Source organism: Rhinoraja longicauda, chromosome 19 (assembly GCF_053455715.1).
Source record: "Rhinoraja longicauda isolate Sanriku21f chromosome 19, sRhiLon1.1, whole genome shotgun sequence".
NCBI lineage: Eukaryota > Metazoa > Chordata > Chondrichthyes > Rajiformes > Arhynchobatidae > Rhinoraja > Rhinoraja longicauda.
The window spans coordinates 12,531,676-12,548,927 of NC_135971.1; the positions used below are offsets into that span (position 1 = coordinate 12,531,676).

At 55.2% G+C, this 17,252-nt stretch overlaps 1 protein-coding gene across 1 annotated transcript; it reads left to right on the forward strand.

The window, feature by feature from the left end:
- The first annotated feature begins 662 nt into the window (after positions 1 to 662).
- Positions 663 to 12,156, forward strand: LOC144602681 (chloride intracellular channel protein 1-like). The gene is given in 6 exon segments (XM_078415812.1): positions 663 to 780; positions 4,131 to 4,262; positions 6,914 to 6,969; positions 6,972 to 7,019; positions 9,595 to 9,776; positions 11,765 to 12,156. Coding segments are annotated over 6 exon segments (636 nt in total). The 5' UTR covers positions 663 to 724; the 3' UTR covers positions 11,927 to 12,156.
- The last annotated feature ends 5,096 nt before the right edge of the window (positions 12,157 to 17,252 follow it).

The following is a 17,252-nucleotide window of genomic DNA, read 5'->3' on the forward strand; positions in this document are numbered from 1 at the left end:
GCCGTGATCACAGTGAATGACGGTGCTGGCTGGAAGGGACGAATGGCCTCCTCCTGCACCTAGTGTCTGTGTTTCTATGTTTATGTCTCTCTCTCTCCCTCCGTCTCTCCCTCCGTCTCTCCCTCTGTGTCTCCCTCTGTCTCCCCTCCCCCTCTCCCCTTCCCCCTCTCTGTCTCTCTCTCACACTCTCTCTCACACTCTCTCTCATTCCCTCTGTCTCTCCCTCTCCTCTGTCTCTCCCTCTGTCTCTCTCTGTCTCTCCCTCTCCCTCCCTCCCTCTCCCCCTCTCCCTCTCCCTCTGTGTCTCTCTCTGTCTCTCCCTCTGTCTCCCCTCCCCCTCTCCCTCTCTCTCCCTCCCTCTCCCTCTCTCCCCGTCTCTCCGTCTCTCCCTCTCCCTCTGTGTCCCTCCCTCCCTCTCCCTCTCTCTCCGTCTCTCCCTCTCCCTCTGTGTCTCTCCCTCCCTCTCCCTCTCTCTCCGTCTCTCCCTCTCCCTCTGTGTCCCTCCCTCCCTCTCCCTCTCTCTCCGTCTTTCCCTCTCCCTCTCCCTCTCCCTCTCCCTCTCCCTCTCCCTCTCCCTCTCCCTCTCTCCGTCTCTCCCTCTCCCTCTGTGTCTCCCTCTCCCTCTGTGTCACTCTCTCACACTCTCTCTCTCTCTCTCTCTCACACACAGGCTGGTAGTGATGGCCAGAGCATCGGGAACTGTCCTTTCTCACAGCGACTCTTCATGGTTCTGTGGCTGAAAGGCGTCACCTTTAACGTCACCACACTCGACATGAGGAAGTGAGTCATGCGACCGGATTTGGGGGGGGAGGTGTTGAATATTGGGGCCCTCTCTCCCCCCCTCTCTCCCCCCTCTCTCTCCCCCCTCTCTCTCCCCTCTCTCACTCCCCCCCTCTCTCTCCCCCTCTCTCTCCCCCCTCTCTCTCCCCCTCTCTCTCCCCCCTCTCTCTCCCCCCCTCTCTCCCTCCTCCATCTTCTCTCCCCCCTCCATCTTCTCTCCTCCTCCATCTTCTCTCCGTCCTCCATCTTCTCTCCCCCTCCATTTTCTCTCCGCCCTCCATCTTCTCTCTCCTCCATCTTCTCTACCCCCTCCTCCTCCATCTTCTCTCTCCCTCCTCCACCTTCTCTCTCTCTCCTCCATCTTCTCTCCCCCACTCTCTGTCCCCCTCCATCTTCTCTCCTCCTCCATCTTCTCTCCCCCTCCACCTTCTCTCCCCCTCCATCTTCTCTCCCCCTCCATCTTCTCTCCCTCCTCCACCATCTCTCCCCCTCCGTCTTCTCTCCCCCCCTCCATCTTCTCCCCCTCCACCTTCTCCCCACCTCCATCTTCTCTCTCTCCCCTTCCATCTTCTCTCCCCCCTCCATCTTCTCTCCCCCCTCCATCTTCTCTCCTCCACCATCTTCTCTCCCCCCTCCATCTTCTCTCCCCCTCCACCTTCTTTCCCTCCTCCAACCATCTCTCCCCCTCCATCTTCTCTCCCTCCTCCACCATCTTCTCTCCCCCTCCATCTTCTCTCCCCCCATCTTCTCTCCCTCCTCCATCTTCTCTCCCCCTCCATCTTCTCTCCACCATCTCTCCCCCCTCCATCTTCTCTCCCCCCTCTCATTCCCCCATCCATCTTCTCTCTCTCCCCTCTCCATCTTCTTCCCCCTCCATCTTCTCTCCCCCTCCATCTTCTCTCCCCCTCCATCTTCTCTCCCCCCTCCATCTTCTCTCCCTCCTCCATCTTCTCTCTCCTCCTCCATCTTCTCTCCATCTTCTCTCCCCCGTCCATCTTCTCTCCTCCTCCATCCTCTCTCCCTCCTCCTCCTCCATCTTCTCCCCCCCTCCTCCATCTTCTCTCCTCCTCCATCTTCTCTCCCCTCCTCCATCTTCTCTCCCCCCTCCATCTTCTCTCCCCCTCCATCTTCTCTCCCCCTCCATCTTCCCTCCCCCCCTCCATCTTCTCTCCCATTCCATCTTCCCTCCCCACTCCATCTTCTCTCCCCTTCCATCTTCTCTCCCCCTCCATCTTCTCTCTCCTCCCTCCATTTTCTCTCCCCTCCATCTTCTCTCCCCCTCCCTCTTTCTCCCCTTCGCACTCTCCTCCTCCATCTTCTCTCCCCCCTCCATCTTCTCTCCCCCCTCCATCTTCCTCCCCCTCCATCTTCTCTCCCCCCTCCATCTTCTCTCCCCCTCCATCTTCTCTCCCTCCTCCATCTTCTCTCCCTCCTCCATCTTCTCTCCCCTCCCTCTTTCTTCCTCCCCACTCTCCTCCCCCTCCATCTTCTGTCTCCCCCTTCTCTCCTTCCCCCATCTTCTCTCCCTCCTCCATCTTCTCTCCCTCCTCCTCCACCATCGTCTCTCCCCTCTCCATCTTCTCTCCCTCCTCCACCATCTTCTCTCCCCCTCCATATCTCTCCCCCTCCATCTTCACTCCCCCTCCATCTCTCTCCCCCTCCTCCTCCATCTTCTCTCCATCTTCTCTTCCTCCTCCATCTTCTCTCCCTCCTCCATCTTCTCTCCCCCCTCTCTCTCCCCCTCCATCTTCTCTCCCCCTCCATCTTCTCTCCCTCCTCCACCATCTTCTCTCCCCCTCCATCTTCTCTCCCCCCTCCATCTTCTCTCCCCTCCATCTTCTCTCCATCTTCTCTCCCTCCTCCATCTTCTCCCCCTCAATCTTCTCTCCCTCCTCCACCATCTTCTCTCCCTCCTCCATCTTCTCTCCCCCTCCATCTTCTCCCCCCCCTCCATCTTCTCTCCCCCCTCCATCTTCTCTCCCCCTCCTCCTCCATCTATTCTCCATCTTCTCTCCCCCTCCCATCTTCTCTCCATCTTCTCTCCCCCTCCATCTTCTCTCCATCTTCTCTCCCCCCTCCATCTAATCTCCCCCCTCTCATTCCCCCATCCATCTTCTCTCCCTCCCCCTCTATCTTCTCCCCCCCTCCATCTTCTCTCCCCCCTCCATCTTCTCTCCCCCTCCTCCTCCATCTATTCTCCATCTTCTCTCCCCCTCCCATCTTCTCTCCATCTTCTCTCCCCCTCCATCTTCTCTCCATCTTCTCTCCCCCCTCCATCTAATCTCCCCCCTCTCATTCCCCCATCCATCTTCTCTCTCTCCCCCTCTATCTTCTCTCCCCCTCCATCTTCTCTCCCTCCTCCATCTTCTCTCCCCCCCTCCATCTTCTCTCCCCCTCCATCTTCTCTCCCCCTCCATCTTCTCTCCCTCCTCCATCTTCTCTCCCCCCCCTCCATCTTCTCTCCCCCTCCATCTTCTCTCCCCCTCCATCTTCTCTCCCCTCCATCTTCTCTCCCTCCTCCATCTTCTCTCCCCCTCCATCTTCTCTCCCCCTCCATCTCCCCTCCCCTCCATCTTCTCTCCCCCCTCCATCTTCTCTCCCCCCTCCAACTTCTCTCCCCCTCCATCTTCTCTCCCCGTCCATCTTCTCTCCCTCCTCCATCTTCTCTCCCTCCATCTTCTCCCCCCCTCCATCTTCTCTCCCCTTCCATCTTCTCTCCCTCCTCCATCTTCTCTCCCCCTCCATCTTCTCTCACTCTTCTCTCCCCCTCCATCTTCTCTCCCCCTCCATCTTCTCTCCATCTTCTCTCCCCCTCCATCTTCTCTCCCCCTCCATCTTCTCTCCCCCTCCATCTTCTCCCCCCTCAATCTTCTCTCCCTCCTCCACCATCTTCTCTCCCCCTCCATCTTCTCTCCCCCTCCATCTTCTCTCCCCCTCCATCTTCTCCCCCCCTCAATCTTCTCTCCCTCCACCATCTTCTGTCCCCCTCCTCCTCCATCTTCTCTCCATCTTCTCTCCCTCCTCCATCTTCTCTCCACCATCTCTCCCCCCCTCCATCTTCTCTCCCCCTCTCATTCCCCCATCCATCTTCTCTCTCTCCCCTCTCCATCTTCTTCCCCCTCCATCTTCTCTCCCTCCTCCATAGTCTCTACCCCCTCCTCCTCCATCTTCTCTCTCCTCCCTCCATCTTCTCTCCCCTCCATCTTCTCCCCCCTCCTCTATCTTCTCTCCCCCACGTTTTGGGGACGTGGTCTTGGTGGGGAAGGGGCAGCCCATGACCCTACGACTCTTCCACTCTGACCCTGGCCTGTTCTTCCTCCCCTTTGCCCGTTGTGTGTTTGGGGGTTCAGGAAGTTTGAGAACCAGTTCCTGCAGGATCTGGCCCCCGGAGCTCAGCCGCCGTTCCTGCTCTACGACAACGAGGTGAAGACGGACACCAACAAGATCGAGGAGTTCCTCGAGGAGAACCTCTGCTCCCCCAAGTACGTTCCCCCCCCCCCCTCCCCCCCCCCCGCTCGTTACTCCCAACGTCCCGGGAGGTAAATGTTTCGCCCCGGGGTCAAACTTCGTGTTGGGCTCCGGGCTCCGTGTTGGGGGAGAGACCAGACCAAGTGGACCTGTTGGGCCCAAACCTCTCCTGCATTGGAGTAGCACCCTCTCCTCCCCTCCATCCCCTCCCCTCCCCCCCCCTCCCCTCCATCCCTTCCCCAACCCCCTTCCCTCTCCTCCCCATCCCCTTCACCCCCGTTCCCCCCCACCCCCCATCCCATCCCCTTCCTCCCCTCCGCCATCCCTACCCTCCTCCCACCCCTCCCCATCACCTCCCTACCTCCCTCCCGCCCCTCCCCCATCCCCATCACCCCCCTCTCCATCCCCGCCATTCCTACCCCCCTACACCCATCTCCCCCCTCCCCATCCCCTTCCCCATTCCCTGCCATCTCCCCTCCTCCCTCCCTACCCCACTCCCGCCCCTCCCCCTCCCCTCCCCCATCCCCATCACCCCCTCTCCATCCCCTCCATTCCTACCCCCATCTCTCCCTTCACCCCGTCCCCTTCACCCCATCCCTCCCCATCCCCTTGACCCCCCCCTGCCCTCTCAATCCCGCCATCCCTACCCCCCTCCCTCTCCTCCCCCAACCCCATCACCCTTTCCCATCCCCGTCACCCCTATCTCCATCCCCTCCCATTTACCCCTTCCCCTTCACCCCCTCCCCATCCCCTCCCCTCCCCCATCCCCGCCATTCCCATCCCCATCATCCCTCCTCCCCCCTTCCTACCCATCTCCCCATCCCTTCACCCCTCTGCCATCTCTGCCCTCCCCATCCCCTCCCCCATCACCCTCCCCTCCCCATCCCCTTCACCCCTCCCGCCCTCTCCATCCCGCCATCCCTACCCCCCTCCCTCCCCCATCCCCTTCTCCCCTCCCTTCCCCCCATCCCCTCCCTCCCCACCCCATCCCCTCCCTACCCCCCTCCCTCCCTCCCCATCCCCTTCATCCCCTCCCTCCCCATCCCGCCATCCCTAACCCCTCCCTCCCCCCATCCCCTTCTCCCCTCCCTTCCCCCCATCCCCCCCCTCCCCACCCCTTCCCCCCATCCCCCCTACCCCCCCTCCCCTCCCCACCCCATCCCTTCCCTCCCCACCCCATCCCTTCCCTACCCCCCTCCCGCCCCTCCCCCATCACCCCCTCTCCAACCCCACCATCCCTCCCCCCATCTCTCCCCTCCCCCCATCCCTTTCCTCGTTCCACACACCCTCTGTGTGGAAAAGTTACCCCTCGGATTCCTATTAAATCTTTTCCCCTTCACCTTGAACCCATGTCCTCTGGTCCTCGATTCCCCAACTCTGGGCAAGAGACTCTGTGCGTCTACCCGACCTATTCCTCTCGTGATTTTGTACGCCTCTGTAAGATCGTCCCTCATCCTCCTGCGCTCCATGGAATAGAGACCCAGCCTGCCTCAAACGCTCCCTGAAGCTCACACCCTCTCGTCCTGGCAACATCCTCGTAAATCATCTCTGAACCCTTTCCAGCTTGACAATATCTTTCAATAGACAATAGGTGCAGGGGGAGGCCATTCAGCCCTTCGAGCCAGCACCGCCATTCAATGCGATCATGGCTGATCACTCTCAATCAGTACCCCGTTCCTGCCTTCTCCCCATACCCCCTCACTCCGCTATCCTTAAGAGCTCTATCCAGCTCTCTCTTGAAAGCATCCAACGAACTGGCCTCCACTGCTCTTGAAAGCATCCAACGAACTGGCCTCCACTGCCTTCTGAGGCAGAGAATTCCACACCTTCACCACTCTCTGACTGAAAAAGTTCTTCCTCATCTCCGTTCTAAATGGCCTACCCCTTATTCTTAAACTGTGGCCCCTTGTTCTGGATTCCCCCAACATCGGGAACATGTTTCCTGCCTCTAAAGTGTCCAATCCCCTAATTATCTTATATGTTTCAATAAGATCCCCCCCTCAACATACGACAGTCCCGCCATTCCGGAAATTAACCTAGTAAACCTACGCTGCACGCCCTCAATAGCAAGAATATCCTTCCTCAAATTTGGAGACCAAAACTGCACACAGTACTCCAGGTGCGGTCTCACTAGGGCCCTGTACAACTGCAGAAGGACCTCGTTGCTCCTATACTCAACTCCTCTTGTTACGAAGGCCAACATGCCATTGGCTTTCTTCACTGCCTGCTGTACCTGCATGCTTCCTTTCAGTGACTGATGCACTAGGACACCCAGATCTCGTTGAACGTCCCCTCTTCCTAACTTGACACCATTCAGATAATAATCTGCCTTTCTATTCTTACTTCCAAAGTGAATAACCTCACACTTATCTTCATTAAACTGCACCTTATCTACCTGCGACTCGACCTTCAAGGAACCGGGCACCTGCACTCCTAGATCCCTCTGCTCTACAACACTGACCCAGAGACCCAGCCCGCCCCAACCTCTCCCTGTAGCTCACGCCCTCTGGTCCTGGCAACAACAAAGCAGGACAAAGGTTCCCGATGGTGGACACACACACGCACACACACACCACACACTCACACACACCACACACACACACACCCCCTAGTCCCGCGTTCTCTCGCTTGCCTCGTCTGACGCGGCCGCCATTTCCCTCCTCAGATACCCGCGGCTGGCGGCCAAGAATCCCGAGTCCAACATGGCTGGCAACACCATCTTCTCAAGTTCTCCGCCTTCATCAAGAACTCCAACCCCAGCACCAACGACAGTAAGTGGATTTACCGCGCGGAGACTGGCCGCCTTCGGCCCGCCGGGCCCGCGCCGACCAGCGATCTCCTGCTCGCGCTCGATTCCTACGCCTTATCCCACTTTCCTGCCTGCTCCCACTCCCTGCGCTCCACGCCGGGGGGGGGGGGGGGGGGGGGGGGGAATTTTACAGAGGGCCGACTTTACCGACACGCCCGCACGTCTTTGGGGCGCGGGAGGAAACCGGAGCACCCGGAGAAAACCCGCGCAGGTCACGGGGAGAACGTACAAATTCCGCGCAGACAGCGCCCGTGGTCGGGATCGAACCCGGGTCGCTGGCGCTGCGAGGCAGCAACTCTACCGCGATGGGAGAGGGGAGAAGAGGGAGTGACCGGGAGAGAGAGACAATAGACAACAGGTGCAGGAGGAGGCCATTCGGCCCTTCTCGCCAGCACCGCCATTCACCGTGATCATGGCTGATCATCCACAATCAGTACCCCGTTCCTGCCTTCTCCCCATACCCCCTTGACTCCGCTATCATTAAGAGCTCTATCCAGCTCTCTCTTGAATGCATTCAGAGAATTGGCCTCCACTGCCTTCTGAGGCAGAGAATTCCACAGAATCACAATCCAGAACCGGGGGCCACAGTTTAAGAATAAGGGGTCGGCCATATAGAACGGAGATGAGGAAAAACCTTTTCACTCAGGGAGTTGTGAATCTGTGGAATTCTCTGCCTCAGAAGGCAGTGGAGGCCAAATCTCTGGATGCATTCAAGAGAGAGCTAGACAGAGCTCTTAATGATAGGGGGTATGGGGAGAAGGCAGGAACGGGGTACTGATTGAGAACGATCAGCCATGATCACATTGAATGGCGGTGCTGGCTCGAAGGCCCGAATGGCCTCCTCTTGCACCTATTGTCTATTGAAACCGAAGATCTCGGAGAAAACTGCAGGCGGGTCATGGGGAGAACGTACAAACTCTGGAGAACGTACAAACTCTGGAGAACGTACAAACTCTGGAGAACGTACAAACTCTGGAGAACGTACAAACTCTGGAGAATGTTTTAAACTCTGGAGAACATACAAACTCTGGAGAACGTACAAACTCTGGAGAACGTACAAACTGGAGAACGTACAAACTCTTCAGAACGTGCAAGCTCTGGAGAACGTACAAACTCTGGAGAATGTTTTAAACTCTGGAGAACATACAAACTCTGGAGAACGTACGAACTCTGGAGAACGTACGAACTCTGGAGAACGTACAAACTCTGGATCACACCCCGGAGCGGCACGGTGGCGCAGCGGTAGAGTTGCTGCCTTACAGCGAATGCAGCGCCGGAGACTCAGGTTCGATCCTGACTACGGGCGCCGTCTGTACGGAGTTTGTACGTTCTCCCCGTGACCTGCGTGGATTTTCTCCGAGATCTTCGGTTTCCTCCCACACTCCAAAGACGTGCAGGTTTGTAGGTTAATTGACTGGGTAAATGTAAAAATTGTCCCGAGTGTGTGTGGGATAGTGTTAGTGTGCGGGGATCGCTGGGCGGCGCGGACCCGGTGGGCCGAAGGGCCTGTTTTCGCGCTGTATCTCTAAATCTAAAAAATAAAAATAAATCTAAACTCTGGAGAACGTATAAACTCTGGAGAACATAGAAACATAGAAAACATAGAAAATAGGTGCAGGAGTAGGCCATTCGGCCCTTCGAGCCAGCACCGCCATTCAATGCGATCATGGCTGATCATCCACCTCAGTATCCTGTACCTGCCTTCTCTCCATACCCCCTGATCCCTTTAGCCACAAGGGCCACATCTAACTCCCTCTTAAATATAGCCAACGAACTGGCCTCAACTACCTTCTGTGGCAGAGAATTCCACAGACTCACCACTCTCTGTGTGAAGAAACCTTTTCTCATCTCGGTCCTAAAAGACTTCCCCCTTATCCTTAAGCTGTGACCCCTGGTTCTGGACTTCCCCAACATCGGGAACAATCTTCCCGCATCTAGCCTCTCCAACCCCTTAAGAATTTTATATGTTTCTATAAGATCCCCCCTCAGTCTTCTAAATTCCAGCGAGTACAAGCCCAGTCTATCGAGTCTTTCCTCATATGAAAGTCCTGCCATCCCAGGGATCAATCTGGTGAACCTTCTCTGGAGAACGTACAAACTCTGGAGAACGTACAAACTCTGCAGAACGTACAAACTCTGGAGAACGTACAAAGCTCTGGAGAACGTACAAACTGGAGAACGTACGAACTCTGGAGAACGTACCAACTCTGGAGAACGTACGAACTCTGGAGAACGTATGAACTCTGGAGAACGTACGAACTCTGGAGAACGTACAAACTCCGGAGAACGTACAAACTCCGTACAGACGGCGCCCGTAGTCGGGATCGAACTCGGGTCTCCGGCGCTGTGAGGCAGCAACTCTGCCGCTGCGCCACCGTGACCGCCCTTACCAACGCGCGAGCCCTTTGCGTCTCTCTCGGTCGAGGGAGTCCAACGCAGGTAAACTGTTGAGGTTTTGGGAAGGCCAGACCGACCAGGGGCGGTGTGAGCGGCGGGGACTGACGAGCTCTCTCTCTCCCCCTCCCGCCCTGCCCCAGCGTTAGAGAAGGGGCTTCTGAAATCGCTGGCCAAGCTGGACGAATACCTGAAGTCGCCGTTGCCAGAGGAGATTGACGAGAACTCCGCGGAGGAGATTGGCACGTCCACCAGGAAGTTCCTGGACGGGAACGAGCTGACCCTTGCCGACTGCAACCTGTTGCCCAAGCTGCACATCGTCCAGGTAACCACCTAGACCGAGTGTAGGAAGAAAACTGCAGACGCTGGTTTAACATCGGACGTTTCACAGGGTGCTGGAGTAACTCAGCGGGTCAGGCAGCATCTGTGGAGAACATGGATAGGTGACGTTTCACAGAGTGCTGGAGTAACTCAGCGGGTCAGGCAGCATCTCTGGAGAGATGGAATGGGTGACATTTCGGGTCAAGACACTTCTTCAGACTGATGGGGGCGGGACAAAGATAGGATGTAGTCGGAGACGGGAAGACTAGTGGGAGAACTGGGAAGGGGGAGGGGATGGAGAGAGAGAAGGAAAGCGGGGGCTATCTGAAGTTGGAGAAGTCAATGTTCATACCGCTGGGCTGTAAGCTGCCCAAGCGAAATATGAGGTGCTGTTCCTCCAATTTGCGCTGGGCCTCACTCTGACAATGGAGGAGGCCCAGGACAGAAAGGTCAGACTGAGAGTGGGAGGGGGAGTTGAAATGCTGAGCCACCGGGAGATCAGGTTGGTTGAGACTGACTGAGCGGAGGTGTTGAGCGAAACGATCGCCGAGCCTGCGCTTGGTCTCGCCGATGTGGAGAAGTCGACACCTGGACAATAGACAATAGACAATAGACAACAGGTGCAGGAGGAGGCCATTCAGCCCTTCGAGCCAGCACCGCCATTCAATGCGGTCATGGCTGATCACTCTCAATCAGTACCCCGTTCCTGCCTTCTCCCCATACCCCCTCACTCCGCTATCCTTAAGAGCTCTATCCAGCTCTCTCTTGAAAGCATCCAACGAACTGGCCCCCACTGCCTTCTGAGGCAGAGAATTCCACACCTTCACCACTCTCTGACTGAAAAAGTTCTTCCTCATCTCCGTTCTAAATGGCCTACCCCTTATTCTTAAACTGTGGCCCCTTGTTCTGGACTCCCCCAACATTGGAACATGTTTCCTGCCTCTAATGTGTCCAATCCCCTAATTATCTTATATGTTTCAATAAGATCCCCCCTCATCCTTCTAAATTCCAGTGTATACAAGCCCAATCGCTCCAGCCTTTCAACATACGACAGTCCCGCCATTCCGGGAATTAACCTAGTGAACCTACGCTGCACGCCCTCAATAGCGGATACAATAGATGAGTTTGGAGGAGGTGCAGGTGAACCTCTGCCTCACCTGGAAACACTGTCGGGGTCCTTGGATGGAGTCGATGGGGGGGAGGTAAAGGGACAGGTGTTGCATGGAACAAGCTGCTGGAGGAGGTAGGGAAAAAAAACTTGCAGATGCTGTTTTAAATCGAAGGTAGACACAAAATGCTGGAGTAACTCAGCGGGTCATGCAGCATCTCTGGAGGGAAGGAATGGGTGACGTTTCGGGTCATAGAAACATAGAAAATAGGTGCAGGAGGAGGCATTTAGGCCCTTTGAGCCAGCACCGCCATTCATTGTGATCACGGCTGATCGTCCACAATCAGTAACCCGTGCCTGCCTTCTCCCCATATCCCTTGATTCCACTAGCCTCTAGAGCTCTATCTAACTCTCTTTTAAATCCATCCAGTGATTTGGCCTCCACTGCCCTCTGTGGCAGAGAATTCCACAAATTCACAACAAATTCTCTGGGTGAAAAAGTTTTTTCTCACCTCAGTTTTAAATGGCCTCCCTTTTATTCTAAGACTGTGTGGCCCCTGGTTCTGGACTCGCCCAACATTGGGAACATTTTTCCTGCATCTAGCTTGCCCAGTCCTTTTATATGTTTCTATCAGGGTCGAGACCCTTCTTCAGACTGAGGAGGTAGGGAGGTAGTTGAGGCTGGGACTATTCCATCGTTTAAAGAAACAGTTGGACAGGTACATGGACAGGACTAGGTTTGGAGGGTTGCGGGCAGGTGGAACCTTTGGGGTAGCTGGGACATTGTTGGCCGGTGTGGGCCTGTTGGACCTGTTTCTGCTATGTTTTCGCTCTATGACTCCCTCCCCCTCTCCCTTCTCCTCCCCCCCTCTCTCTCCCAACAGGTGGTCAGTCGCAAATACCGCAGCTTCGAGATTCCCGAGCGGTTTACGGGGATCTGGAGGTACCTGGAACACGCCAACAGCTGCGAGGAGTTTGCCAACACCTGCCCGAAGGACGAGGAAATCGAGCTGGCCTACGCCACGGTCGCCAAAGCCCTCAAGTGAAGGACCCTTCCCCCAGGCTCCCCGCAGAGCTCGGCGGGCCCGTAACCCCGGCAACCAGACTCGGCCCAGCGGCCAACACCACCATTGAGATTATTCCCCCCCCCCCCACTCCATTTTGTTTTTGTTTGGAAAAAGTTTGGAAAAGTATTATCCCCCCCCTACAATCTATGGTCAACTATCTACTCTTTATATTGGCGTTCCTTCTGAAAATAAAATATTTATGTTACTAACCAAGTCTCTGCGCTTGACTGGAAGATGGGACAAGAGTCCCAACAGGCCCTAAACTCCTTCACGAGTTTTAGGAGCAGAATTTGGCCATTCGGCCCATCCACCCCGGCCATTCAATCATGGCCGATCTCCGCCTCCTCGTACCATTTTCCTGCCTCGTCCCCATGAACCCTTGATGCAGGGCCCAGTCAAGAATATGTCCGTCTCTGCCTTAAAAGATATCCGCTGACTTGGCCTCCACAGCCCTCTGTGGCAATGTGTTCCACAGATTCACCGCCCTCTGACTAACGAGCCCACTCCGCCCAACATGCCCCATCTCCACTAGTCCCACCTGCCCGCATTTGGCCCTCTAAACCCATCCTGTCCATGTACCTGTCCAAATGTTGTCATAGTCCCTGCCTCAACTACCTCCTGCGACCGCAAGTTCCGTACACTCGCCACCCTTTGTGCAAAGAAGAATTCTCCCTCACGTTTAGGGGTTGCCAACTTCCTCACTCCCAAATAAGGGACAAGGTGACGTCACCGCCCCCGCGCCCCACGTGACCTCGCCCAGCCAGCGGCCACGTGCTCCCGCTCCACCAATGGTGGCCGCCTGTACCGGAAGGCGGGTTGCTATGCAACCTCCGTCAGGCGGTGCCCGCGCCTCCGGGCCTGCACTGTCCGGGCCTACACTGTCCGGGCCTGCAGTGTCCGGGCCTACAGAGTCCGGGCCTACACTCTCCGAGCCTACAGAGTCCGGGCCTACAGAGTCCGGGCCTACACTCTCCGGGCCTACAGAGTCCGGGCCTACAGCGACCCCCGGGCCTAATACGGGACAAACCAATTTAGCCCAAAATACGGGATGTCCCGGCTAATACGGGACAGTTGGCAACCCCACTCACATTCCTTTTACATGTTTAACCTTCCTCACCTTAAACCTAGGAGACTCGTTGTGCATTTAGCCTATCTATTCCGGTGCTGGCTCGAAGGGCCAAATGGCCTCCTCCTGCACCTATTTTCTGTGTTTCTCCGGTTTCCTCCCACACTCCGCAAAGACGTGCAGGTTTGTAGGCCAATTGGCTACGGTAAAAATTGTAAATTGTTCCTGATTTGTGGCCTCCAGTGCCTATTTTCTATGTTTCTATGGATCGAAACCCTTGTTTGGACTGATATTATACATCCTCTCTCACTGTTAAGACTTGTACATAACCCTCCCCCCCTCACTTTCACAACACTTTTCACTTGGTAACACTTCTGTCATTGTAACACTGATAACACTAAATGCGTTGTTAAACTCTGATAACGAACCTCCCACTCCACCATTGAAACAGTTCATCTCTTGCTGTGAGTGTTTCAGTGCAACCCATCCCCTTCAAAATAACCCCCAGTATAACTTTGAATCTTTCGGTAACCCCCTACGTAAAGCCTCCGTTAAAGTTGCTGCCTCACAGTGCCAGAGACCTGGGTTCGATCCTGTGAAACATAGAAACATGGAAAATAGGTGCAGGAGGAGGCCATTCAGCCCTTCGAGCCAACACCGCCATTCATTGTGATCATGGCTGATCATCCACAATCAGTAACCCGTGCCTGCCTTCTCCCCATATCCCTTGATTCCACCAGGCCCTAGAGCTCTATCTAACTCTCTCTTAAATCCATCCAGTGAATTGTCCTCCACTGCGCTCTGTGGCAGAGAATTCCACAAATTCACAACAAATTCTCTGGGTGGGAAAAGTTCTTTCTCACCTCAGTTTTAAATGTCCTCCCCTTTATTCTTAGACTGTGTGTGTGGCCCCTGGTTCTGGACTCCACCAACATTGGGAACATTTTTCCTGCATCTAGCTTGTCCAATCCTTTTATAATTTTATGTACGTCTCTCTGCAATCCCCTTTCATCCTTCTAAATTCCAGTGAATACTCACCCTCACTCACACACCCACACAAGCACACTCATATGCGCACACACACACACACACACACACACACATAGATATTTGAAAGATCCAGTCTGAAGAAGGGTCTCGACCTGAAACGTCACCCATTCCTTCTCTCCAGAGATGCTGCCTGACCCCGCTGAGTTACTCCGGCATTTCGCTGGAATTTAGAAGACTGAGGGGGGATCTTATTGAAACATATAAAATTCTTAAGGGTTTGGAGAGGCTAGATGCGGGAAGATTGTTCCCGATGTTGGGGAAGTCCAGAACCAGGGGGTCACAGCTTAAGGATAAGGGGGAAGTCTTTTAGGACCGAGATGAGAAAACATTTCTTCACACAGAGAGTGGTGAGTCTGTGGAATTCTCTGCCACAGAAGGTAGTTGAGGCCAGTTCGTTGGCTATATTTAAGAGGGAGTTAGATGTGGCCCTTGTGGCTAAAGGGATCAGGGGGTATGGAGGGAAGGCAGGTACAGGTTACTGAGCTGAATGATCAGCCATGATCATATTGAATATTGAATGGCGGTGCAGGCTCGAAGGGCCGAATGGCCTACTCCTGCACCTATTTTCTATGTTTCTATGTGTGTCTCTCTTTGATTTAAACCAGCACCTGCAGTTCTTTCCTGCACGTTTTTGTCTGTTCCCAAACTAACCTTTTAGTACACACAAATACCACACAAATACTACACAAATAGTAATTGGCTAATTGGAGTCACTGGAGCTTGAAGGGACTCGTGATTCAGCCGAAGAAAGGATCTATTCTTCTCTCCGCAGATTGCAGGTAGGCTTTGCCCCGGCAACCACGAACTAGGCCTCATCCAACATGGCTTCTCTCCAGGTGGGTCAAATGTCGCACAGATCATTAGGCGCTCCTGTGGCGCTGTGCGGGCCAACACAGGGCCTGAAGGTGGCACAGCGGGTGGAGCCGCTGCCTCACAGCGCCACAGGTTCGATCCTGACCTCGGGCGCTGTTGGCGTGGAGTTTGCACGCTCTCCCTGTGACCTGCACGGGTTTCCTCTGGGTGCTCCGGCTCGGATGAGTTTTTGGTCCAGTTTGGAGGTACAGCGCGGAAACAGGGCCCTTCGGCCCATCGATCCCGCGCCGACCAGCAATCCTCTCGCACTAACACAATCCAGGGACAATTTACAATTCTTACCGAAGCCAATTAGCCTACAAACCTGCACGTCTTTGGAGTGTGAGAGGAAACCAGGGAAACATGGAGACATGGACAATAGGTGCAGGAGGAGGCCATTCGGTCCTTCGAGCCAGCACCGCCATTCAATGTGATCATGGCTGATATGGATCTTATTGAAACATATAAGATAATTAGGGGATTGGACACATTAGAGGCAGGAAACATGTTCCCAATGTTGGGGGAGTCCAGAGCAAGGGGCCACAGTTTAAGAATAAGGGGTAGGCCATTTAGAACGGAGATGAGGAAGAACTTTTTCAGTCAGAGAGTGGTGAAGGTGTGGAATTCTCTGCCTCAGAAGGCAGTGGAGGCCAGTTCGTTGGATGCTTTCAAGAGAGAGCTGGATAGAGCTCTTAAGGATAGCGGCGTGAGGGGGTATGGGGAGAAGGCAGGAACGGGGTACTGATTGAGAGTGATCAGCCATGATCGCATTGAACGGTGGTGCGTACAGGCTCGAAGGGCTGAATGGCCTCCTCCTGCACCCATTGTCTATTGTCTATTGTCTATCATCCATAATCAGTAACCCGTGCCTGCCTTCTCCCCATACCCCTTGATTCCACCAGCCCCTAGAGCTCAATCTAACTCTCTCTTAAATCCATCCAATGATTTGGCCTCCACTGCCCTCTGCGGCAGAGAATTCCACAAATTCACAACAAATTCTCTGGGTGAAAAAGTTTCTTCTCACCTCAATTTTAAATGGCCTCCCCTTTATTCTTAGACTGTGTGTGTGTGTGTGGCCCCTGGTTCTGGAGATCGCTGGAGAAAAACCCACGCAGGTCACGGGGAGAACGTACAAACTCCGTGCAGACAGCGCCCGTAGTCGGGATCGAACCTGGTTCTCCGGCGCTGTGAGGCAGCAACTCTACTGCCACCCATTTCCTCCCACATCCCAAAAATGTGTGGGTTTGTAGGTTAATTGACTTCTGGAAATTGCCCCCAATGTGTAGCTAGTGGATATGAAACTTGCCCTGCACTAATAATTAAATATTGTCCCCCTCACCATTAAATCTCTGCCCTCTAGTATTTAATAGTTCCATCTTGGGGGAAATATATTTTGACTGCATTTTTAAAAAAAATGTAAACATTGAGTGCTTGAACATTGAATTCTCCAACTTTAGGTAATCTCTAACAAACCCCGACCCCGCTGACATATCTATACACTAAAACTCTCGTTTGTTTGTTTGTTTGTTCCGGAACCACAGCCAAAACGGTTCACGATAGCGCAACAGTTTTAGGCCCACCTTACTCACCGTCGTCCCTTTGGTGCTAACGGAAGAAGTTTCAATGAAATCGGTGTTATATTTTTAAAGTTATTCACCTTTTAAAGTTTAAATCTATCTCCTAGGGAGGAGGGGGGTGGAGGGGAGGGGATGGAGTGGGGAGGGTGGAGGGAAGAGAGGGGAGGGGGGGAGGAAGGGGAGGAGGGGGCAGGAGGGGGCAGGAGGGTGGGTTGATGGAAGGAGAGGACAGGAGAGGGAGGAGGTGGAGGGGGATGGGGAGGAGGTAGGGAGGGAAGGCGAGGGATAGAGGGGTGAGGGGAAGGAGGTAGGGAGGGGGGGGAGGTTAGGAAGGGGAGGGAGGAGGGGGGACAGACAGGGGGAGGGGAAAGGGAAGTGGGGAGAGGAAGGGGGGCGGGAGGGAGGGGAGGGGACGGGAGGAGAGGGTGGGGGAGGGAGGGAGGGGGAGTGGGAGGAGGTAGGGAGGGGGAGGAGAGGGAGGGGGTGGAGAGGGAGGGGGTGGAGAGGGGACGGGGAGGAGGGGGGGGACGGGACGGGTAGGACTGGGGAGAGGAGGGGAGGGGGAGGAAGTAGGGAGGGGGAGGTGCAGGAGGGGGGATGGAGGGAGAGGAGGGGAGGGGGAGGAAGTAGGGAGGGGGAGGTGCAGGAGGGGGGATGGAGGGGGGATGGAGGGAGAGGAGGGGAGGGGGAGGAAGTAGGGAGGGGGAGGTGCAGGAGGGGGGATGGAGGGGGGATGGGAAGGGATGGGAGGGAGGGGGGA